This window comes from Camellia sinensis, chromosome 7, assembly GCF_055761805.1.
Source record: "Camellia sinensis isolate YWXY chromosome 7, ASM5576180v1, whole genome shotgun sequence".
NCBI classification, from domain to species: domain Eukaryota; kingdom Viridiplantae; phylum Streptophyta; class Magnoliopsida; order Ericales; family Theaceae; genus Camellia; species Camellia sinensis.
Genome location: NC_138967.1, coordinates 106,159,734 through 106,185,541, shown reverse-complemented (window position 1 = coordinate 106,185,541; position 25,808 = coordinate 106,159,734). Strand labels below are relative to the sequence as shown.

At 33.7% G+C, this 25,808-nt stretch overlaps 1 protein-coding gene and 1 long non-coding RNA gene across 3 annotated transcripts; both read left to right on the top strand.

The window, feature by feature from the left end:
• The first annotated feature begins 7,162 nt into the window (after positions 1-7,162).
• On the top strand, positions 7,163-25,185 carry LOC114262462 (protein ACCELERATED CELL DEATH 6). Of its 2 annotated transcripts, XM_082878966.1 has the most exons (6): positions 7,163-7,429; positions 8,315-8,445; positions 8,669-8,743; positions 16,036-16,097; positions 17,516-18,003; positions 24,887-25,185. In XM_082878966.1, exons 2-6 carry the CDS (start codon positions 8,436-8,438, stop codon positions 24,996-24,998), a joined length of 747 nt encoding a protein of 248 aa, XP_082735092.1. In that variant the 5' UTR covers positions 7,163-7,429; positions 8,315-8,435; the 3' UTR covers positions 24,999-25,185. The 2 variants fall into 2 exon arrangements, with proteins under 2 accessions (XP_082735092.1, XP_082735094.1); XM_082878968.1 differs by lacking the exon at positions 24,887-25,185 and having other exon boundaries at positions 17,516-18,039.
• On the top strand, positions 9,559-14,953 carry LOC145795238 (uncharacterized). Its single transcript, XR_014335826.1, has 2 exons — positions 9,559-9,609; positions 10,510-14,953. It is a non-coding gene; the product is annotated as an uncharacterized LOC145795238 (long non-coding RNA).
• Positions 25,186-25,808: the final 623 nt, after the last annotated feature.

The window sequence follows — 25,808 nt, the reverse complement described above, 5'->3', positions numbered from 1 at the left end:
ACTTCCTCCATCCTCACCTTCAATTAGTTCACTTGCCGCTCCATCTCCGCCGTAGACAGCATCGCCGTCCACTCCATCGCCATCGAGTTTGCTTCAAATCTACTTCAAATCTTTTTTTTTTTTTGTTTTTTTATGTTGTATTTGGTTGGAAGATTTGGGAAGGAATTTGGAAAAGGAAAGAGAAAATGTATGTAAAACTATGTGAAATACAAATATATTTTATTTATATTTTACTTATTTTTCTTTTCAAATCCTTTCACAAATCATCCAACTAAACATAACGTTAAGGTTTTTGCAACAGTCGATGCGAAAGTGAAGGGAGATGGAGAGGAGAAGGGGGAAGGAAAAGGAACAACTCGGTTTTGAAAGAAATGGTGAGTTGAGAAACCCCAACCCAAATGAGAAAGTGGGAGTTTTTTCCCAAAAATAAGGATTTTCTAGAGAAAATTTAGAAATGGATTCCTGATCTTTCTGGGTTTGGTGATTGAAGATGAAATTTGGGTTCGGTGATTGAAGATGAAGAGAAGGGTAGAATTGTCTTTTTATATTTTAATTTTATCTTATTTTAAAAAGAAAAATAGACCTACTGTCAAACATAGCTAGTGTATTAGAGCATCCACAATGGACGCGTTAGTAGTAGTGTTAGTGTCAGTGTCAGTGGCCAAATTTTAGCTAGCTATAGTAATGTTTGGATGTCACAATGGAAGTGTTAAGTAATGTGTTAGTGGGTTTTGTTAATATCAGTTGTTAAGTTCTTTGTTAATTGTGGCTAGTGTTTTAGCTAGCAAAGGAAAGCGTTTTTTTGTGTTACCAGTTGACCGGCCGGACATTCGGTCGGTTGACCAGTCAATGACAAATTTATTTATTTATTTTTTTACATGTTGGGATTTATTTTTTTGGATTTGAAATTTAATTTCGGGCTTGAAATTTTTGATTAAACTAAATTATTTATTTATTTTATTTATTATGTACACACACACACACACATATATATATATATATATATATATATTTAACACACACCTTAACAAACATTTTTGGATTCCACTTTTATTACTTTTTGTCATATAACACACCTTAATACACTTTTTTAGCCATCCCATTGTGGATGCCCTTAGTTTGGATAGAAAAGATAATAGTTGCACTTTAGTCCCAAATCAAACCACAAAGAAGATAATTGACTATTTCTAAATAATTGCAGGTAAAGTACAACTGGCTTAAATCAGGAAAACTAATTTTGCCCAAAAATAAAAATAAAAATATTGATACTGATGATATATAACATAGCTGTTGATTTATGATTGCATGTTACTCCAGTAAAGTGAACTATTCTATGTTAATTTAAATATTATTCAACAATTAACCATAACGCCATTAATTTGGTTCAGCTTAAAACTGACTCCTCCTCCTAGTGATATTGCATTCTATTTTATTTTATTTTTATTTCCTAATGAATTGGGGTCTTAATCTTTGTTTTTAAATTTTTTTTTGCAGCTGTTCTTGAGACTGCATTGAAGTATGTGCCATCTCTTATGGATGCACCTGACAGAAGAGGGAGGAAACCTCTTTCGTATGTAGCATCCATAGGTTATGTTGAGGGAGGAAACATTTGTTGATTGCACATACAAAAGAGATGGTAATGGGTCTTATCCCATTCATAAGGCATCGAGCCAAGGCCATATTGAAGTTGTTAAGGAGTTTCTACGACATTTTCCAGATTCAAGAGAGTTGCTAAACAGACAAGGACAAAATATTCTTCACGTTGCTGCTAAGAGTGGGAAAGCCAACATTGTTAGTTATATACTTAAAGCCCCTGAGCTTGAGATGCTTATCAATGACACAGACCAAGATGGAAACACCCCATTGCTTTTGGCCACAAAGAATGCTCATTCTGAGATAGTGAGCATTTTGACCTGGGACAAGAGAGTTTGGTTAGAGATAGAGAATGGCGAAGGCTTTACCGCTTTAGATGCTGCTTTCGATTACGAGGGGACCAGTCGCTCAATTCCCGAGGTATTATTACTATTACTCCTTCAGTTCCAAAATAATAGTATATTTTGAGAATTTAACTTATTTTAATAATAGTACATTTTGAGAATTTAACTTATTTTAATAGTACAATTATTACTGTTTAAAAATATTAATTTTTTAAAATTATACATTTGATAGTATATTTTTTGAAATATCAATTGTTATAATTGTATTTTTTGTGTTTTTAATAAATTTGAAAGAAGAGCAAAATAATAAATTCATATTATTTTATTTCTTAATTTTTGAAAAAGGGATTAATATTTTGGAATAATGAAAAATGGAATAAGAGACAAATATTTTGAGACGGAGAGAGTATTATGATTACCAATAAGAGTTTCAATTGTGTGAATTTAAACTATAAAAATTGTGTAGATGTAGCCGGTGTATTATTATTATTATTATTATTATTATTATTATTATTATTATTATTATATTGGCGTAATTATTATCCAAAAAATAAATGTAGGGCAAAAAAGTAAATATAGAACCAAAAAAATCATCAACATGAGAAATTGTCAAGTTTTACTTGGTTTGGCTAACATAGCCTACGTCCACTTAATCATATGATTAAGGGTTATTTTGGATATGGCTTAAGCCTCGTTTGGGAATCAGCTCATTTAGCCAAAAAGTTAAAAAGTTACTAAAAAAGTCAAAAAGCCAACAACCCATATCAAAAATTCAAAGATTCTCTTTTCTCTCTACTTTTTGCACATCTTTTCGTAAAAAGTCAAAAAATCATCCCAAACATACTAGTTTTTTTTTAGCTTATATTTTAGCTAAATAGCCAAAAAGTTACTAAATTAGTATGTTCCCAAACGAGGCCTTAGAGTAACTCCAATCATTTCCTTCATTTCTCACTAGTTAAAATATAAAAAATATGTATTATTTATTTTATTACTTTAGTATTTGATTAAGATTATTATTTAAGACTATGATCATTTAATTTTTTTTTATTTATTAAAGTTTCCTACTTCATTTATTTTCTTATTTTACAAGAGTAGGATTGTTTGATCACAAGAATTATTTTTATTTTTAATATTGTATTTTCCTTTTAAAATATTCTTGACTAGCAAGAATATATCTTTTGCTTTTTCAAATTTCTTGATTAGCAAGAATTATTTTAGCAAAAATAAAGATGTAAGCCTTGGGACAATATGGTTGATATTTGATTAATAAAAATAGATAGTTTTCTCAATATTATTCATTCATAGAGAGCGTATTTGTAGTTCGGATTTGTCCGTGGTTTGATCTTGTTGTTTGCTCCACTTCCCTGCATCAATTGATGCAGATTGAAATTTAAAAACTATATATTTTATTTTATTAGACTAGGATCTTTTGCTTAATTAATTTATTTAAGTTTCCTACTTCGTTTATTTTCTTATTTTACAAGAATATGATTATTTGATCACAAGAATTATTTTTGATAATTTTGTATTTTCCTTTTAAAATATTCTTGACTAGCAAGAATATTTCTTTTCCTTTTTTAGATTTCTTGATTAGTAAGAATTATTTTAGTATAAATAAAGATGTAAATCTTAGGGAAATATGGTTGATATTTGATTAATAAAAATAGAGAGTTTTCTCAATATTATTCATTTGTAGAGAGAGTATTTCTAATTCGGATTTGTTTGTGGTTTGATTTTAATGTTTACTTTTGTTTTTGACGCGTTTTCCTACATTAGGACCTTTTGTACAATTCATTATGTGACTATTTGAAAACTATGATGCCGTTTTAGAATTCCCATACCTTTTTAAAATAGTTTTTACTGTTGCTAAACCTCGGCCCAAGTGTTAACCATTGCCATAAATCGAAGACGCGTAATTTATTTAGTTATTTATTTTTTTTGTAATGTGTATATATTTTTAGATTTTATTAATGAGTATTTTAATATTGAGTAAGAAAATTTAAAAAGATTGTGGATTATTTACAGCAAATATTTTGTAAATATTGGTATAGCCATCTCAAGTTTCTTTAACAATTCCCATAGGACAACGTTTATATTTGTTCCAACAAAACTAGTTATTTAGAAATTCTATCAAAAAAACATAAAATATAAGGCATGGTTTGGCTTATACTATATAAGCTAAAAAGTCAAAAAGTTACTTCAAAATCCAAAAAGATATCACTATTCACAAAAAAAAAAATTAATTAATTTTTTTCTGCCCAAGTACACACCGAATTGACAACAAGCCAGTTGCTGTGCAGCGGCAGTGCACCCAAATGAAAGGATTGGGTGTGATTTGCACACACATCGCTGTTCGGCCTGTGGGGCCTATCACAGATTCCGTTTTGATAATCTGAACCGTTAAATGTGTAGAACTCGTCGAGTACTATATGTCTGGAAAAAATCACATTGATTGGATATCGATAACTATATGATCAAATCAGTTATGTACAACAAATGGATGGTGTTATAATTAATGATTGAAATATAAATAAGTCTGATCAGATAGCTATCGATATCCAATTAATGTGATTTTTTATAGATACATAGTGTTCGACGAGTTACACACATTGAACGGTTCAGATTATTAAAATGAGACTTGTGATGACCCCCACAGGCCAAACAAAACCGTCCAATGCTTTGTACAAAAATTAGGCAATAATTTCCATAGCCAATTCACTCAGCCGGTTGTACGGCTAGGCCCACCTCTCACTAATCATCTCTTACACACTTTTTTTATACAATATTTTAATACACATTTTTTCATAAAAAGCTAAAAAGTTAACCCAAACCTCCATATTTTTTTCTCAACTTTTTTAGTCCAAAAAGACAAAAAGTGCACTTTTTTAGAATACCCCAAACCAGCCCTAAATGTGTGGTTGAGATTGAATTAGTGAATTGTGAGAGTCACATATAAAATGAATTAGATCACACATTGATATTTTCGGTTAAAATTCTCAATAATAATTCAAGGTATACAGTATTACTCATGCTTTTTAAATATTTGTCTTGAAAATCTCTAGTCTCTTCCCTGTTTATTCTTTTAATTTTTAATTTAGTTTTGAAATTTAAAATCACTGGGGGATGGCAATTTTTACAATATATTAATCTTATAAAGTTTTTAAAACATGATAATTTCATTATATTTATAATTTATATGTTTTTGAATTAAATTTTTTATTTTTTTGTTTTATGAATAGGAGAATAGATACTTACAAAATATTATTAACAATACTTGTAACTATTTTTTCTACAAAAAAAAAAAAAATTCAAAATTAAAATTTAAAAAATTACTATTTTAACGTTGATTATATCACAAAAATATAAGTGGATTACGAATTTTATCAATTGAAAAAATTATGTTTGAAAACTTTGATAATGCAAATTTAATTAGTAATTTTTCATATAAAAAGAAAAAGAAAATTATTTTTTGATGAAAAATAATATGTAAATGTCAAAAAGTGTCATGTTCAAATTTTACCTTAAGTCCCTGCAAGGGTTCCCTATTATTGAATTGTTTTTACACAAATCTATGTTGTGTTATCTATGTTAAACCATTTTTATTTATTTATTTATTATTGTTATTTTTTTTAATAACTTAGGAGTTTTTGACCAATTTACGTGCATCTCGACTAATTCATGTGTTATCCACATTAAACCATCTATTTAAACGCCGCTGGCTTTGTTTTGAACTTAAGCCACTTACCTAAATTGCCATTGCAATATTATTGTGAAAATAATTATTAGAGAGAATCTCAGTTCCTCACTTTGGTTTGTAGCTTCACAGCCACTATTATTTTCATTCCAAACAAAGTAATTGGTACACCGTCACTCTCCGTTAAGGTTAGACATGGGTAGTGCCAAGTTTATGAACACCTCTTCATGTTCAGAGTTCAAACTCTTTTTTTTTCTTCAACTTTTTCTCTTCTATGCTGTGGAAGGCAATTCTACGCTGCGGTTGCTAGACATAAATACAATGGAACGTCAAAGAAGAAAATAACCAAAAGTCAAATATATACCTTGAGAAATTATGGTCTCATTTGGCAGCCCAATTGATGGGATGCATCGTTTTAGGGAAAATGAAAATTGCAAGCCAATGTTGTGTTGCCGCGTGGTGAGACAGTCAAAAAGGCATCACTTGAAAGGGCAAATATTAAAGAGGCATCTTCAAACGACTCAAAAACATTTGAAGTCCAAGCAAACGCTTGGATGCTCGGTTATAACATTCGAAGTGCAAACAAAGGCTCGAATAAGATATGACGCATCATAAAAATTACAATAGTGGTTTGGAAACAAATGGCAAGTCGGAGTTGGAGGGCATTTATGGAATGTTATTCAGCGCAGCCAAATGACCAAACAATGCATTCGGTTAAGCGTCTAGACAAGTATGCTGATTAGAGATGCCATTTAAATTCGATCCATGGGGCTCATTCATACCCATTCAAATGGGGTAGATTTTATCGGTCCCAATACTTTTGTGGGGCGGTGGTAGATTATGTTTTAGTCACCTGCAATGGGGATGGAACGGGGACAGATATCGCTTTCTCCGATCAAAACATAACCTGATATAATTAATAATATATAAATAAATAATATATATATTTAGATATAAGAAAACAATATTAAAAGTTTATAATTTTATTTAAATATAAATAAATAATAATTTTAAGGGGAATGCATCAATAAATCCCAAATTAATAACTTATGCACTGTTTAGTCCTAAAAGTTTTCTTATAGACTGAAAGGTCCCATTACAATGTTAATAACATCAGATACAATGTTAATAACATCAGAGTCATGTTACAAACATTGGATTTCAAACATCTAATGTTCATCAAATTTCAATAATGTTTGAAAATATAGGATGAAAAACATCTAATGTTCATCAGATTTCAATAAATTTTGAAATTATAGAATGAAACATCAGATCATTTACATCATTCACATCATGTTGATGTAAAAATGGGACTAAATGGAGCATAAGAAAACTTTTAGGACTAAATGGTTCAACGTTTCAAAAATTAGGACTTATGAGTAAATTTTCCTAATTTTAAAAGTCTCACTATTTATATATATATATATATATATATATGAAAATAAAAAACTTATTTAGTGTATTAAGAATTCAAATAATTTTTAATTTTTTTTAACTATTTAAAATGTGGTCGGATAGGGTATCTGCAGGGGGTGGGGCGTGGGGTTGAAAAATTTCACCGGTGAAGGGGGGGCAGGGCAGGGGCGAGAGTGGAGTTTGTCGGCAAAGGCAGAAGCGGAGAATGACAAACTCGCTCCAAACCCACTCCGTGGCCATCACTACTTCTGATTGAATGGCCAAGCCTAAGTCAAAGTTGAGCCCACAAAGTGTGGGTTTATTTTCATATCTTCTAAGAAAATCACCGATAAGCGACATTGATCCTGTCAAAGGCATAGCAATGTCACTTTAAAAAATTGAGGTATGTTTCTCTCGCTCTATCGCTCTCGGTCTCTCTCCCTCTCTGTTGCTCTCAGTGTCTATCCCTATCTGTCGATGGAGCTCTCTCTCTCTCTCTCTGTCTTCCTTCCTCTATTTCCCCATCTTACACTTGCCCTAGGGTTTTATATGATTTTTGTTGTTTAATTTGAGTTGATGTTGTGTTGATTTCCCACATTTGGTGTAGGGTTGGTGTTGATTTTTACACAGAAATCCCAAATTCAAGCTGGATTAAGCAAGAATTTGGGACATGATTGGGGATTGGGAAATCCCAAATTCAGGAACTATATTCATTGTGCTGGTTTGGGAAATCTCATGTGTTTCCTCTTCCATGTAACACACCCATCTATTTTATACTTATCTATACACGTGTATAATAGTCTATTGTCATAGAAAGTTGATTGGTCACTCAAAATTATGGCTCCCTTAATATACTCTGGACATTTGAATCCAAGTTTATTACATTAAATTTTTAATTTTGTTTTGGTATGTATTGCTTGGTTCATTTTAATTTCATTAGATGAACAAAATGTGCACTTCAAGACCATCAGTTGAAGGTTTAGGTCTATCATTCTTGGAGCTCAAAATGCTATTTGGTGAGTTTTGAAAAGTGAAAAGTGGATTATTATCATTTTCGTATAGTTGGTTCTCAAGGAAATTTGATCCATCCTTGAACTGATTTTTAGATTTTGTTGAAGAGTTTAAGTAATTTGAATGTATAGATGAGATAGGTCTTATGGACTTTTGTATATGGGTTGCAGCCCCTTGGTGCTCCTTATTTTATGATACACTACATAAAGACATTGGTAAAATTAGTATTTTGGCAGAGCTAATGCATAACTCTGAAAATGTGGCCATTGATTTATAGGGATAAGGTTTATCTGTGTGGAGAACTTTCCTTAATATCAATTGTAGCCTGAAGCCATTGGTTCCAAGCTTTCCTTGTTTTGCCACAATATTAGTCTCTCTCATGAAGAAGGTGCGTGGTAATGACCAGAGGTAACTTTAATTAACGATATGTTTGATTAGGAATATTTTGGTTTATCATCAGAGTTTTAGGGACTGCATATGCTCATCAGATGTGTATTGTATATTCCTATATATGCACCATTTAGAGCTTTGGTGCCCACCATATGATGGAGATGGCATCAATCCTAGCCAAAAGATTAACCTTTTTGCAAAGTTTGACTCTCTCTCTCTCTCTCTCTCTATGAATTTGCAGCCACATGTGGACTTTGGTTTGAAAGTGCTAGGAGCAGATGCTATGTCCATTCCTGGCCTGTATGGTTTTGTTCAGGTATACTAAATTAATTAATATAGCTCCCTTCACTTCAATTTTTCTTTATCTTTAGATTTTTATTTGATTCTTCATCCAGAGGGTGGGGGCGCTTAGGCACATCTTCATTGCATAAATTTTGAAAACATGCAACAACCACAACAACAAATTTGGTAGAAGATGGTTTAGCTAATGTGAATTGAATGATCAGAGGCTATTTAAGCCCTAGAAATGGTTGCATCTTTCATGGAGCAAAATTACACAGAACTTATTATCAACAATGGTTGTCAAATTACAGGCCACAAGAGTAAGGCAAATATTAGATGGACTGTTTTGGGCTGAAACTCGTGATCTACTAATGTAAACATTGTAGAGTAATCATGTAATGGGGACTAAACTGGTATAGTTTTTAATTTTGAAAATGTTAATTTCTTTTATAAATACTCAAAATTACATAGGCTAATGAAGTTTTTGTGATTTTTGAGAGCGCCGAAGTAAATTTATATAGATTTTGGGACGGCCAAATACTAATTTCACTTGTGAATACTTAAAAATGCAAGGGGCTAATCAAGATTTTGTGAAATCTGAGTGGGTCGTGGCCCTTGCCGCCCCTCTCTGTGTCCTCCAACACAAGTTGAAGCAGAAAACAAACAGAATCACTTGATATTTGATAATAAATCTGAAAAAAAAAAGAGTGCAAAATATACCTGCTCCCAGTCATATACATGGATCTCCAAAGCTTGAGATTCAGGGTCTTTAATGACCAAATTAAATTCTTCATTCCATTCCGGGTTCAAAATATACCTGCTCACAGTTGTTCATTGGAGATTCGGTCACCAATGGGTCCTGCCTCTGTAGAATTTATTGATCCAAGGGAACCTGTGGTGGTTAGTATGTTACTCTTCTCTATAATTTTCTTTTTACCACTGTTACTCATTTCATTGTAATGGATAGACTGAATTAATTCCCTATCCTACCACTGTATATAGAGTTTAGGAAGTTCCCCCCATTATGCTCGTTGCAACTTGCAAATGATTAGGACATAATTTTTTCTTTTTTTTTTGCTATTTAATATTATTGGGGACAAATCATGATACAAATTTATGAATGTGGTCTCTGTTTGAAATTATTTAATCCTGGGCCCTTGGTAGAGTAGAGCTTTTATGTAGCCATCGCCAGATGCACTATTTTTTTTTAGCTTTGCAGATTGTTCCTATCTTGAGCGCTGGTCTTGCTCTGTCAGAATCTGTATCATTAATTTTACCGGCAACAAAAACATACCATTTGGGTAAGAATGGTTTTTGCACTGTCTTGTGGAAGCGGTGATGTTACTTTGATAGGTCAACTTATCTATATGTATCCTTTTAGTTTTGAATATGAATCATCTACAAATTTTATCAAAAAGCCTCTATTCTTTAGAATTTAGGTACTTCAGAGCACAATAATTTATGGTTTACTAAAATGTTTCATTTGGTACTAGTCAAACTTAGAAGTTAGAAGGGTTATGATCATGGGTATGGTATGATATTTCTATTTTGTCTAAATCTAGTTTTATCTCTTATTCAACTTGTGCTCATACTGTTACTTGCTGCCCTTGTTAATTCATAACAATTCAATTTCAGTTAGTGTCCCACAATATCATAGGTCTTATTTCTTATTATAAGGTGTCACTCTACATGAATTGATTTCAGGAAATCTTGGCTTTTGTAACTATATCTGCATGTGCTTTGTCTATTGTCATTGTTAATAGAATGATCTTAGGACTGAAGTTCTTGGAATATGTGCAGACTGCAGAGGAAGCTATGACATCAATTGAATCAACATTTTTCTTTCGATTGACAACCTCATCATGCCCTATCATGCCATTGTTCAAATTGTTTGTTAGGCTCTAATTTATTTAGCCATGAATGATATTATGTTTCTTTTTTTATTGTTATTTTTATTTCAATTGATAGATTTAGTTTTCTTTTTCTTTCTATTTTCCCAATTATATCTTTTAGTTGCTGCCTTAAAAGGATAATAAATTGGATTTGTGTAGTCGAAAAAGGGCGTTTCAGGGGCAAAAATTCAAAACAGCCACCGAACCATCGTGTGACTCTCAAAGACAGCTTCCCCATGACAAATAGGATTTGTGACAACTGATGAAATGTAATTCGGACCCATAGGTAGGGAGTTAGAGCCGAATACACACTAAACTTAGTCGAAAAAGGACGTTCCGAGGGTGAAAATTCGAAACAGCCCCCGAACCACCGTGTGGCTCTCACAGACAGCTTCCCCTTGACAAATAGGACCTGTGACAACTAACGGAATATAATTCGGACCTGTAGGTTGGAAGTTAGAGCCGAATATGCCTTAAACTTAGTCGAAAAAGGGCGTTTCGGAGGCAAAAAATCAAAACAGCCCCCAAACGACCGTGTGGCTTACACGGATAGCTTTTCCATGACAAATAGGACTTGTGACAACTGACGGAACGTAATTCGGACTCGTAGGCAGAGAGTTAGAGTTGAATACGTCCAAAACTTGATCGAAAAAGGGCGTTTCGGGGGTGAAAATACAAAACAGCCCCCGAACGACCGGGTGGCTCACACGGATAGCTTTGCCATGACAAATAGGACTTGTGAGATCTGACGGAATGTAATTCGGACCCGTAAGTTGGGAGTTAGAGCCGAATACCCCCTAAACTTAGTCGAAAAAGGGCGTTTCGGGGGCAAAAAATCAAAACATCCCCCGAACCGCCATGTGGCTGACACGGGCAGCTTCCCCATACCAAATATGACTTGTAACAACTAACGGAATGTTATTCAGACCCGTAGGTTGGGATTTGGAGCCGAATATGCCTAAAACTTAGTCGAAAAAGGGCGTTTCAGGGGCGAAAATTCAAAACAGCCCCCGAACCGTCGTGTGGCCGACACGAACAGCTTCCCCATACCAAATATGACTTGTGACAATAGACGGAATGTTATTCGGACCCGTAGGTTGGGATTTGGAGCCGAATACGCCCAAAACTTAGTAGAAAAATGACGTTTTGGGGGCGAAAATTCAAAACATCCCCCGAACCATCATGTGGCCAACACGAACAGCTTTCCCATGCCAAATATGACTTGTGACAACTAACGGAATGTTATTCGGACCCGTAGGTTAGGATTTAGAGCCGAATATGCCATAAACTTAGTCGAAAAAGGACTTTCCGTGGGCAAAAATTCATAATAGTCCCCGAACCACCGTGTGGCTCACATGGACAGTTCTCCCATGACAAATAGGACTTGTAAAAACTGACGGAATGTAATTCGGATCCGTAGGTTGGGAGTTAGAGCCAAATACGCACTAAACTTAGTCGAAAAAAGACGTTTCGGGGATGAAAATTCAAAACAGCCCCTGAACAGCCATGTGGCCAACACGAACACTTTCCCCATGCCAAATAAGACTTGTGACAAATGACAGAATGTTATTCGGACCCATAGGTTGGGATTTAGAGACGAATACGCCAAAACTTAGTCGAAAAAGGGCGTTTCGGGGGCGAAAATTGAAAACAGCCCCTAAACCGCCGTGTGGCCGACATGAACACCTTCCCCATGCCAAATAGGACTTGTGACAACTGATGGAATGTTATTCGGACCCATAAGTTGGGATTTAGAGACGAATACGCCAAAACTTAGTCGAAAAACGGCGTTTCGGGATTGAAAATTGAAAATGGCCCCTGAACCACCGTGTGGCCGGCACGAACACCTTCCCCATGCCAAATAGGACTTGTGACAAATGATGGAATGTTATTTGGACCTGCAAGTTGGGATTTAGAGACGAATACGCCCAAAACTTAGCCGAAAAACGGCGTTTCAGGGGCGAAAATTCAAAACAGCCCTTGATCCGCATTGTGGCCGACACGAACAGCTTCCCCATGCCAAATATGACTTGTGACAACTGACGGAATGTTATTCGGACCCGTAGGTTGAGATTTGGAGCTGAATACGCCAAAAACTTAGTCGAAAGATGGCGTTTCGGGGGCGAAAATTCAAAACAGCCCCCGAACCATCGTGTGGCCAACACGAACAGCTTCCCCATGCCAAATATGACTTGTGACAACTGACGGAATGTTATTCGGACCCGTAGGTTGGGATTTGGAGCCGAATATACCCAAAACTTAGTGGAAAAACGGTGTTTCGGGGGCGAAAACTCAAAACAGCCCCCGAACCGTCGTGTGGCCAGCACGAACAGCTTCCCCATGCCAAATATGACTTGTGACAACTGACGGAATGTTAGTCGGACCCATAGGTTGGGATTTAGAGTCGAGTACGCCATAAACTTAGTCGAAAAAGGACTTTCTGTGGGCAAAACTTCATAACAGTCCCTGAACCACCGTATGTCTCACACGGACAGTTCCCCGATGACAAATAGGACTTGTGAGAGCTGACGGAACGTAATTCGGATCCGTAGGTTGGGAGTTAGAGCCGAATACGCCCTAAACTTAGTCGAAAAAGGGCGTTTCGGGGGCGAAAATTCAAAACAGCTCCTGAACTGCCATGTAGCCGACACGAGCACCTTCCCCATGCCAAATAGGACTTGTGACAAATGACAAAATGTTATTCGGACCCATAGGTTGGGATTTAGAGACGAATACGCCAAAACTTAGTCGAAAAAGGGTTTTTCGGGGGCGAAAATTGAAAACAGCCCCTAAACCGCCGTGTGGCCGACACGAACACCTTCCCCATGCCAAATAGGACTTGTGAAAAATGATAGAATGTTATTTGGACCCATAGGTTGGGATTTAGAGACAAATACGCCAAAACTTAGTCGAAAAAGGACGTTTCGGGGGCGAAAATTGAAAACAACCCCCGAACCGCCGAGTGGCTGACACGAATACCTTCCCCATGCCAAATAGGACTTGTGACAAATGATGGAATGTTATTCGGACCCATAGGTTGGGATTTAGAGACGAATACGCCAAAACTTAGTCGAAAAAGGGCGTTTCGGGGGCGAAAATTAAAAACAGCCCCCAAACCGCCGTGTGGCCGGCACAAACACCTTCCCCATGCCAAATAGGACTTGTGACAAATGACGGAATGTTATTCGGACCCGTAGGTTGGGATTTAGAGACAAATACGCCCAAAACTTAGTCGAAAAACGGCGTTTCGGAGGTGAAAATTCAAAACAGCCCTTGATCCGCATTGTGGCCGACACGAACAGCTTCCCCATGCCAAATATGACTTGTGACAACTAGCGGAATGTTATTCGGACCCATAGGTTGAGAAAACGCAACTTGTAATATTGCATGGTTACAAATGCCAATACAAAACAAGGAATGCTAGGATCATATAAATGTTAGTGATAAATGAGGGAAAATGTGTCACTTCATCTTCTCATTCTGTGAATATTGTGTTAATGTTTACAAATTTTCTCAGTGCATGTCGAATATCTAATTGTAGTGTTTGTCTGGATTAATTGAGGGTGAATTGAGATGATTCCCTGTTTACAAGTATCCCATACTTTGTGGGTATTTTAAAAACAGACAGTTTAAATAGAAAATATATCCAAAATGATGTGTTAATGATATTTATAAAAATTATGGGGACAACTGTGAAAAATGTGTTGAAATCGATAACAAGTGTTTCATGTTCTTGCTGTTTTTCCCCCCTCGTGTCCTGGTTGATTTTCTTCTTCTCATCCAAAACATGATGCGATGGTCTAAAACAACTGGTTAGCTAAATGTCATGATTATATTAATGAAAAAGTCCAGTCCAAGTATTGACAAAGAAAAAGCCCTTTATAATGTCTTCCTAGCATGAGTATTTTTGTTAAATGTTTTATCAAGCTCAAGTTCAATTTTTTTATCAAGCTCCCTTGATGACACATGCAAGGTTACTTAATTATGTTAAATGTTTCATAACAATATCTTCCTAGCATGAGTATTTTTGTTTCTCGAAATGACTTATTTTCGTATTATAAGTATGGGACCTTGTTACTGGAAGACTTTTACAAACTCGAGCTTTTCCATTACCAATTACTGCAATAGCTGTTGATCCAACAGAGATGAAGTTATTTTCTGGTAGTATAGATTACTAGTGGATATTTCTTTTTTGTATACGGAGGACATCATTTTTGTATGATTATCTGTTTGTATGGAATTATTATTTTGGGTTGGATTATATTTGGTTTGTATAGAATTTGATGTTACAAGACCAAATTTTTGGATGGTTGAAAGTGAAATAGAAATAGACATATGTATTGTTTTGTTTATATACTGGGTGCAGGTTGCACGAAATAAATATAGGTTGTGCAGAAATTAATAATAATAATAATAAAAAAATAACAGTAAATAAAGTTTTTGGTAACTAAATGTTTAGTAGCCAAAAAATCAAAATAAAACTTGTTGGCTACTAAAAATTTAGTAGCCAAAAGCAAACCAAAGATTTTTTTGCCACTAAAAATTTAGTAGTAAAAAATGTATGAGACTTTAGGTGACTAAATAGTTTAGTAGCTAAAAAAAAAATATGAAAATTAATTGTTTTTGGCAACTAAATATTTAGTAGCCAATAATAAATGATACTTTGGGCGACTAAAAGTTTTAGTTGTTGAAAATGAAAATTAATTTTATTTGAAAACTTTTGGCGACTAAATATTTAGTCGCCAATTTATGACTTTTGGCTACTAAAAAATATTTAGTCACCAATACCTCGCACTTTTCCCTACTAAAACATTAGTAGCCATTTATATGACTTTTGGCGGCTAAATTTTTTTTAGTCGCCAAAACCTTCCCCGACCGTTTTCCGCGTCAAATCTAGCGACCAAAATATTTAGTCGGGAAAAGGTTTCGGTGACTAAAAACCTTACTTTTGGGGACTAAAAACCCTACTTTTGGCGACTAAAACTTTAATTGTCAAAAGTGAATTTTCTTGTAGTGTATGATTTGAGAAAAAAATAAAAATCAAACCGTGGATAACATATTGGCAAATTTAATATTCGTAACCAAATTGTTGTTTGGGAGGTTTGACAGTTTCAACCTATTAGTTAATTGAAGAATGATCTTAAACAATTATCAAACATTTGTACAATATATAATATTAATTTACATAATATATATATATTTTTATATATATAATACCAACTGATTTTACATAATATTTTTTTTTATATATAATATTAACTGATTTTACATAATATTTTTTTGTATATATAACACTAATTTGCACCAAATTTCACATCTTAAATTTTCTCACAGTAATTTTTTCTTTAATATTTTATTGAAAGTAAAAATATATATATATATATATATACTAACTATAGCGGGTGCGATCGATTTACTAAATGATATTTTGCAGAACCCTTCTCTCAATGGCTAATTCAACTAACACAAGAAAGGAAATTCAGCCTAAGGAAAAAAGTACGCCATATTCTTGAGCATTCATGCTGTTATTTTAAGAGTTTGCACCAATAATCTACGAATAATCCTTCAGACCCGAGTGGGGGTGACTCCCACCACTCCCACTGTTTTTTGATTGGTGCAAAATTTTATTTTATTTTATTTTTTTTGAAGGCTTGCACTTACAGCCCCCCACGAGGAGGTGGGGGTACTGGGGGTCACCCCCACTGGGGTCTCCAACAGTGCTGATAATCTACTAAGTATTATAATGCCCCAAATTGAATACCCTAGTCGGCAAGGACTCACTGTCTTTGTTACAAGTGAAAGAGAGTTAAGGGAGTGGATTCCATTTATTGTCACTTCAACCAGTGTGACAGATTTTTTCCCCACACATACACCTTCAACATTTTCCTCCATATAATTTTCTTCTTCTTTTTATTTTTTGTGAACTTTTATTCAACCTGTTCATTTTGAATTCATCTAAATCTTGTAACCTATTAGATAAAGATTGCCTCCAATTTGAAAAACAATTTTAAGTTTTGTCCATGCCCAACCTGGAGATTTTATACCTTCCAAATGCTTCCAAAGTTATATATATATTGCCTTCTTCAATATCCTCAATGTTTTTTTAAATTAATTTTTCTCTTTTTATTATTTATATCTCTGAGGACTTCTAATACCATACAACTATAAATTGTATCCTTATGTGAGTTTCGACATTCGAAAATTGTAAATTTAATATGCAATGAATCAATAAAAAATTATTATTTTTTCTCCAATGTTGCTAGACACAAAATACCCCCCCCCCCCCCTTCTTATTTATTTATTTTTTTTTTCTTTTTTCATTTTCAAATCTTGCTTTCTTTATTTATTCCATCCCAAACTTTGCTTCTCTAGGTTTTGCTGCCTTTTTATTTCACACTCAATATATGGTCAAAAACACTCTAATACCACATCGGCTTAATTTCCATATGTTCTCAGATTTTTGTTGTTTAATTTTTGTCACAAGAATTTTGGTTAGGCTTTATACTCTTATGGGCCTTACTTTCCTCATTGTTTCACTTGGGCTTAAATTTTCACATCCTCTAATTTAGGAACTTTATCTTTATCCACTTAAACATCTCAAGGTTCTTGACTCACCTGAAATTCTATTCAACAATGCTAGGTATCATGAAATTTTTTTCATGAAAGCTTTATGATCCTCGGATTACATTTAGAATAAAGCATCACATACTAATCAAGGTAATCTAAGGATCATAAATTTTTCATGATCATTTTCATGAAAAATTTTTCATGATCCCTAACTTTTCTCAATTCTATTTCCACTTTAATAACAAACTTTCCATTTGATATTGAACTAAACTAGTTATTTTGAATTTTTCATGTTATCTTTGTTGAGTGATCACATGAGTTGAAACTAACCCTCTCCAATGTTGCAGCGGCTAACATGGATAGCCTTGAGACATGCTAGTGCACCACGAGCTCCGCAGCCAAAGACCAGCAAAACTAAAAAAAATTCAAATGTCGAGACCTACAAGGATAGGATTAACACTCTCCTGTTGGTGGCAACAATTATTATCATTGTGACCTTTGCGGCTGGTATCACTGTTCCAGGTGGATATGACGACTCTAGAACTCACAAGGGCATGGCACTTATGGTAAAAAAGTTTGAATTTCAAGTATTCGTGATCGCTAATGCTGTAGCTATGTGTAGTTCCATTATTGTTGCTGTTTTGCTCATATGGGCACAGTTGGGAGATCTTAATCTCGTTCATGTTTCCTTGAAATTGGCTTCGCCGTTGTTTGGAGAAGCTCTTATGATGCTCGCAATATCATTCATGACAGGTGTTTATCTGGTGGTGAGCAACCTTAATTGGCTTTCTTATGTTATTTTGATCATGGGCTTAACCTTTGTCCTTGCCCTTTCTGTAGGACAATCTTCATTGTATTTAAATTAATTAAATTCTGTTGTGTACTAAACAACAACCAAAATAAAAAAAAATAAAGGAAATGAGAGAATTTGTTTGATTACAAAAATCAAACTCGAAATAAAAATAAAAATAAATAAATAAAAACAGATTTTATTTTGTTACAAAAATAAAATTAAAATCTGATTTAAATAAATAATAAAACACTGAAAATAAATTAAATAACTTACTTGATTTAATTTCTTCGAATTATAATCTGATCAAGTCCAGTGTTTGACACTGTGTCCTTAAGACAGATTCGTCCTCTCTACGGTGCTTTCAGAAATTGGACGTCTATCTCCCAGGATGAAATGATCTACTACAAACAATAGCAGCACTACAAATTGTTTGCCTTACGAACACACTAAGTGTTTACACTTTTTCTTTCAGAAAATAAATGCAGCAAAATGCAAAGATTTATATCAGAGGATGGAGTATGAAAATTCGAGTAAAATCCAAATGGGAGGCTAGTTTATTTATAGATGTAAAGGTGGTTATTGGTTTTGAATTGAACAGGTATGAAACCTGTTGGTTTTGAATTTAAACAGAATTGAATCTGTTGGGTTATATTTCAAACAGATAACAAAACGGGAAGGGCCATGTTTGGGTGTGCAATAATACCAAACTGGTTCATTTCGGGAAGGGCCCTGTTTGGATGTATGGTAAAACCAAACCAGTTTAATTTTGAATTATGAATTTTATTTTACCAAAAAGTAAAATTAAATTCAAATGTTTTTGACCAAAAAAGATTAGTATTGGGCCGAACAAGCCCAACCCAACCACGCACCCGCGCCCAGCCCAGCCCGCCCGACCGGACGGACGGCGGCGGCCGCGCGCGTGTGGTGATTTTTGGGTCCAATGGGTCTAGCCCATTTTGCCTATAACCTCTCCCTCTAAAACACTTGGGTACCCCTTGGGACACACCCCAAGTACCAAACCCAAACCTTATAAACCCATTCAAAACCTCCCGCCAAATCAATGTGGGACAAGCCATTTTACAACCTTAAGAAATTTTCACCAAAACTCTATTTCCATGGAGCACACTTTGGCTTCAATTTCCCATTCACTCGGTAATGGTTTTGAGCAACTAAATATACCACGTGACAACGCGGCATAGAAGGCGTTACCACTTTGACCTGTGAAAATCGACGCACGGGGCCCATCTAAAAAATAGACCGAACTTAGGAAAAAATTCTGGTTTTATCCAGAATTTTATAACCATTTCCAACAATCCCCCACATGAATGGAATTTGATGACAACGGAAATGCAACAATATGCAGATTTATCGAAAGAGTATAAGTCGAAAATATCTTGCATCAGGATAGGTAGTTTTCGGCCTTGAACCTTCCCTAGTGATAACCTATCGGACTTACTGGCTAACCAATGGACGTGATGCCTTGAATTGTTCAGCCGTTTGTGTAAGCCAAGACAATAGATTTCACACAAAATGTCTTTTAACACATCGTGGTTCTCACTGTTGTGTTCATTTTGGCCTTGAACGCGCCTGGTTTTCATAAGTGTTTCTAGAGAATTTAGCCTCTTTATTCTCATAGAACCGGCCCCAGTTCAACACTCATATAGGTGATTCTTATTGTGAGTATCTCCTTATACTTGTCTTGATTTATGCCTCAATCAAGATATAAGTAATCATTAAAAGCAAAGCTTATCCTTATAACCCTGCATACAACATATGTTGCAGATATCACTCTCACCATAGGAATGGGTAGGGAATTTTTAATCCCTTGGTGATTTCTGGTGAGCCATACATAACTTAGTTGTCCCTTTGAATTTAGTTCTTGGGATCTCCAGTCATATAAGTAGGGTTACCATTATGACGACTCTTATGTAATAGGCTTTAATCCCATCCCCTTCGATGAACTATACACTAGCTCTTTTGTCAAACCTTTTGTTAACGAATCCGCAATATTCTCTTTAGATTTTATATAATCTATTGAGATTATTCCATTTGACAACAATTGCCTTACGATATTATGTCGACGACGAATATGTCGTGACTTACCGTTATACATATGATTCTGTGCCCTGCCTATTGCAGATTGACTATCACAATGAATGCAAATAGCTGGCACAGGTTTTGGCCACATTGGAATGTCTTCTAAGAAGTGATGAAGCCATTCTGCTTCTTCTCTTGCTTTGTCCAAAGTAATGAACTCGGATTCCATTGTGGATCGTGCGATGCAAGTTTGTTTTGTGGATTTCCAAGAAACAGCAGCGCCTCCTAGAGTAAAGACATATCCACTTGTGGATTTTGAATATTTAGTATCCGATATCCAATTTGCATCACAATAACTTTCAAGTACTGCTGGATATCGAGTAAAGTTCAAACCAAGATCACGGGTGAATCTTAGATATCTAAGAACCCGAATGATCGCTTTCCAATGGTCTTCTTCGGGGTTACTAGTGTACTTACTCAATTTATTGATAGCATAAGCTATATCAGGACGAGTACAATTCATTAGGTACATTAGGCTTCCAATGATTTGGGAGTATTTTAACTGACACACTGCATCACTTTTATTTTTCGATAAATAAAGACCGATGTCTACAGGTGTTCTAGCTAAATTCAAATCATCCTTGATAAATTTATCAAGAATTTTCTCAATATAATGAGATTGAGATAATGCATATCCGTCAGATGTTTTAGTAATTCTCATTCCTAATATTACATCTGCGACCCCCATATCTTTCATATCAAATCTTTTGTTAAGCATTTGCTTAGTTGATTTGATCATGTTTTGACTGCTTCCAATGATAAGCATGTCATCCATATAAAGACAAACTATGACATATCCTTGGTCAGTGTTTTTAACATAGACGCATTTGTCACATTCGTTTATCTTAAACCCATTAGTAAGCATTGCATGATCAAATTTTTCATGCCATTGCTTAGGTGCTTGTTTTAATCCATAAAGGGATTTTACAAATCGACAAACTTTCTTTTCTTGCCCTGATACTACAAACCCTTCGGGTTGCTCCATATAAATCTCTTCATTTAGATCACCGTTTAAGAAAGCTGTCTTAACATCCATTTGATGTATTTCTAAATTAAACAACGCTGCTATAGAAATAAGCATGCGAATGGATGTTATTCTTGTCACATGGGAATATGTGTCAAAATAGTCCAGACCTTCCTTTTGTCTGTAACCTTTAACTACAAGTCTTGCTTTATACTTGTCAATTGAACCATCTGCTTTCATTTTTCTCTTGAATATCCATTTATATCCAAGAGGTTTAGAACCTGGTGGAAGATCCACCAATTCCCAAGTATGATTTTGCATAATGGATTCAATTTCATTATTAACAGCCTCTTTCCACAAATGTGTTTCAGGACTTGTCATTGCTGCCTTAAAGCTCTGAGGTTCATTTTCTAACAGGTATGTCAGAAAATCTGGACCAAAGGATTTTGATGTTCTCGCTCTCTTACTTCGTCTTGGTTCATCATCAGTTAAATCCTGTTGGTCGAGATCATTACTAGTCTCTTGTGTTTGATTGTCATTAGTCTCTTGACTTTGTATACAATCATAAATTCTTTTCTGTAAACTTAATTCCTGTCCTTTCTTGTAAGGATAGACATGTTCAAAAAACACAGCATTCCTCGACTTTATAATAGTGTTCACATTTATATCAGGTATTTCTGATTTATATGTCAAAAACCGATATGCACTACTATTCTGAGCATAACCAATAAACACACAGTCTACTGTTTGTGGTCCAATCTTAGTCTTTTTAGGAACAGGAACTTCAACTTTCGCCAAACACCCCCACACTTTTAAGTATTTGTAGGAAGGTGGTCGACCTTTCCACAATTCATAAGGAATGCTTTTGGTTTTCTTGTGGGGTATTCTATTAAGAACATAATTAGCAGACAATATTGCTTCCCCCCACAAGTTTTGTGGTAAGCCTTAACTTAGTAACATGGCATTCATCATTTCTTTGAGGGTTCTATTCTTTCTTTCAGCAATTTCATTTTGTTGTGGAGAATAAGGGGCTGTAGTTTGGTGAATAATGCCATGTTGTGCACAAAATTCATTTAATGGTTCATCATATTCACCACCCTTATCACTTCTAATATAAATCAATGAATTTCAAAACAAATTCAAGAAAAAACCAAAATAATTATGACTACTCAAGTCAGAATTAATGTTTTGACAAAATCATATCCTCATAAAAATTTTTGCCTAAGAATCAAACAATTCAAAAACCCATTTGATTGTATACATTCTTGCAACTCAATAACAAGTAAATGTCACTGTCATAAAAATATTTGTGATAGAAGAAAATTAAATTATCTCAACTAATGCAAGAGATACACCCCCATATTAATAAAATGGTTCATGGTTTAACAAATTCTACTACGCAAGTAAAATAATTATTAATGACATTTCATGTCACATAATTCAAAATAAATTAAAAATCAACATAAAAGATTTCTTAAATTTACTTTCCAATTAAATGGAACGATATAACTACATACATCTTCATGTTTAAATTTTTCTGGTGTTTAAACACCCATTCAAAATTGATTGGAAAAACTCAAATTAATCAACATATCAATTTAACATTCCAAATCACATGAAATTTTTGTTAAGAAATAACTTGAGTTGACATTATACATGCATATCAAACGCATCAACTAAAAATAATGAATATGCATGATCCCAAAATCTGTATCATGAAATAAAAAGATTCTCAACTCATAAATAAAATTCAATGCGTTTTGAATTTTAAACTCCAAAATGACAAAACAAACCTTCATTTAATAAGTTTGATTTGTACATAAATAAACTAATTAAATATGCATGCAAAAGTCTTTGTGAATATATATATATATATATTATTCCGACTCATATGCAGAAACTATTCACGGCCACAGATCCACACACAGAAATGTAAAAATGATTCAAAAAACCAATAAAGAAACTAAACTTGCCACAAAGGTTTCTTTGTAATAAAAATGAAATTTGTTTGTAAATTAATATTTTACTCCAGAAACAAATTCTCCCATGTACTACAATAAAGTCAAAAGAACTATGATAAATTAACAAAATTAATTTTCTAGTTACTAAAACCAGAAAACAAATTATAACATAAAATAATTTTATTTTTCTCGTTATTTAAACTAGTAAAATAAAATACCGAAATAATATTTGATTACAAAAAATCAGAAAAACAAACCACAAATTAATTTTCTGGTTACTAAAACCAAAAAATAAATTGTAACACAAAATCATTTTATTTTTCTTGTTACTAAAACTAGAAAATACTGTAATTTTATTTTTCTTGTTACTGAAACTAGAAAATAAAATATCACAAAACTATCTAATTACAAAAGTCAGAAAAAACACAACAATTTTATTTTCCTTGTTACTAAAACTAGAAAAATGAAATACCAAAATAATTTTCTGTAACACCAAATAATATTCTGCAATTGTTAATGACACCAGTATATTACTACTAGTTGTCAGAGAAAAGAGACAGTATATTACTACTATCTGTCAAATACCATAAATCACTATTTGTTTTTCCAACTAGAATATTACTTTGAAAACACAAAAAATTAAATACAATGAAAATACCAAAAACAAAATACGAGTCTGTCTTAAGATTGTAGGACAATCTTCACTGTATTTAAATTAATTAAATTCTGTTGTGTACTAAACAACAACCAGAATAAAAAGAAATAAAGGAAATGAGAAAATTTGTTTGATTACAAAAATCAAACTCGAAATAAAAATAAAAAAAATAAAAATAAAATAAAAACAGATTTTATTTTGTTACAAAAACAAAATTAAAATTTGATTTAAATAAATAATAAAACACTGAAAATAAATTAAATAACTTACTTGATTTAATTTCTTCGAATTGTAATCTGATCAAGTCCAGTGTTTGACATTATGTCCTTAAGACAGATTCGTCCTCTCCACGGTGCTTTCAGAAATTGGACGTCTATCTCCCAGGATGAAATGATCTACTACAAACAATAGTAGCACTACAAATTGTTTGCCTTACGAACACACTAAGTGTTTATACTCTTTCTTTTACAAAATAAATGCAGCAAAATGCAGAGATTTATATCAGAAGATGGAGTACGAAAATTCGAGTAAAATCCAAATGGGAGGCTAGTTTATTTATAGATGTAAAGGTGGCTATTGGTTTTGAATTGAACAGGTATGAAACCTGTTGGTTTTGAATTCAAACAGAATTGAATCTGTTATTTCAAACAGATAACAAAACGGGAAGGGCCCTGTTTGGGTGTGCAATAATACCAGACTGGTTTATTTCGGGAAGGGCCCTGTATGGATTTTATTTTACCAAAAAATAAAATTAAATTCAAATATTTTTGGCCCAAAAAGATTAGTATTGGGCCGAACAAGCCCAACCTCACACCACGCACCCGCGCCCGACCGAATGGTGGCATGCGTGGTGATTTTTGGATCCAATGAGTCTAGCCCATTTTGCCCATAATCTCTCCCTCTAAAACACTTGGGTACCCCTTGGGGCACACCCCAAGTACCAAACCCAAGCCTTATAAACCCATTCAAAACCTCCCACCAAATCAATGTGGGACAAGCTATTTTACAACCTTAAGGAATTTTCACCAAAACTCCATTTCCATGGAGCACACTTTGGCTTCAATTTCCCATTCACTCGGTAATGGTTTTGAGCAACCAAATATACCACGTGAATCACAACGCGACATAGAACGCGTTACCACTTTGACCCGTGAAAATCGACGCACGGGGCCCACCTAAAAAATAGATCGAACTTAGAAAAAAATTCTGATTTTATCCAGAATTTTATAACCCATTTCCAACACTTTCCACGCTGTTGATTCTACTCTTTCTACCAACTTCCTTGAACCATCGCATGCTACGCTACATCGTCTACTATCCATTTTCTCTTTTGCGATTAATCAGCAAAAAGTGGTGTTGATGTCTGGTCTGTTGGTATTGGAAAACTCTCTTTTAATATTTTCAAACAAGAAAAGTATGTAAAATTATTGTAACAACCACATCATTCCTTTGGGCACTCCATTAGAGATATGTGGATTTCGTGTTTTTTTTTTTTTTAACGGATTATGTATTTATTTCGAATATATATGTATTGAAAGTTTATTTGATATACTATGTACATTTTGTGCTAGAACTATTTGGAGAATTGTGTTGAGTTTGATTTTGTTCAAACACTCAGCAGAGTGTAAACAATACACAATTGTGACTGATAAAAAATAACACGATATATACATTTGGGTCGGGTCATTACACTTTTTTGGGTATAGAACTTAAGGTAGCGTTTTGTTTAGTTTTAGAATTATGATTTGAGAATGGAATTATATTTTGAGTTTGTGAGTTGTTGAATCATGATTTGAGAAGAGAAAATTTTGTTTGATTATATGAGTTTTGACAAGAGTTTTGAATTGAATTTTGAATTGAGATTTGAATTTTTTAAATGAATTTTGAAATAAGAAAAGTTGTTTGGTTGTAAGTTTTGAAAATAATTTTTAAAATTTAATTCAAAAACTTGTAACTCATAACCAAACACATAACTCAAAACTCTATTAAAAATTCTATTCAAAACTCATAACTAAACTCTTTTTAAAATTCAATCTAAAAAAATAATTATTGAAAAAAATAAATTTTTTTATTTAAAAAATTCAAAAAATTCTGGAAATATTTTTTTATTTAAAATATTAGAAAATATATATTATTTTTTGTTAAAAAAATATTCAGCTAGTGCTTTATA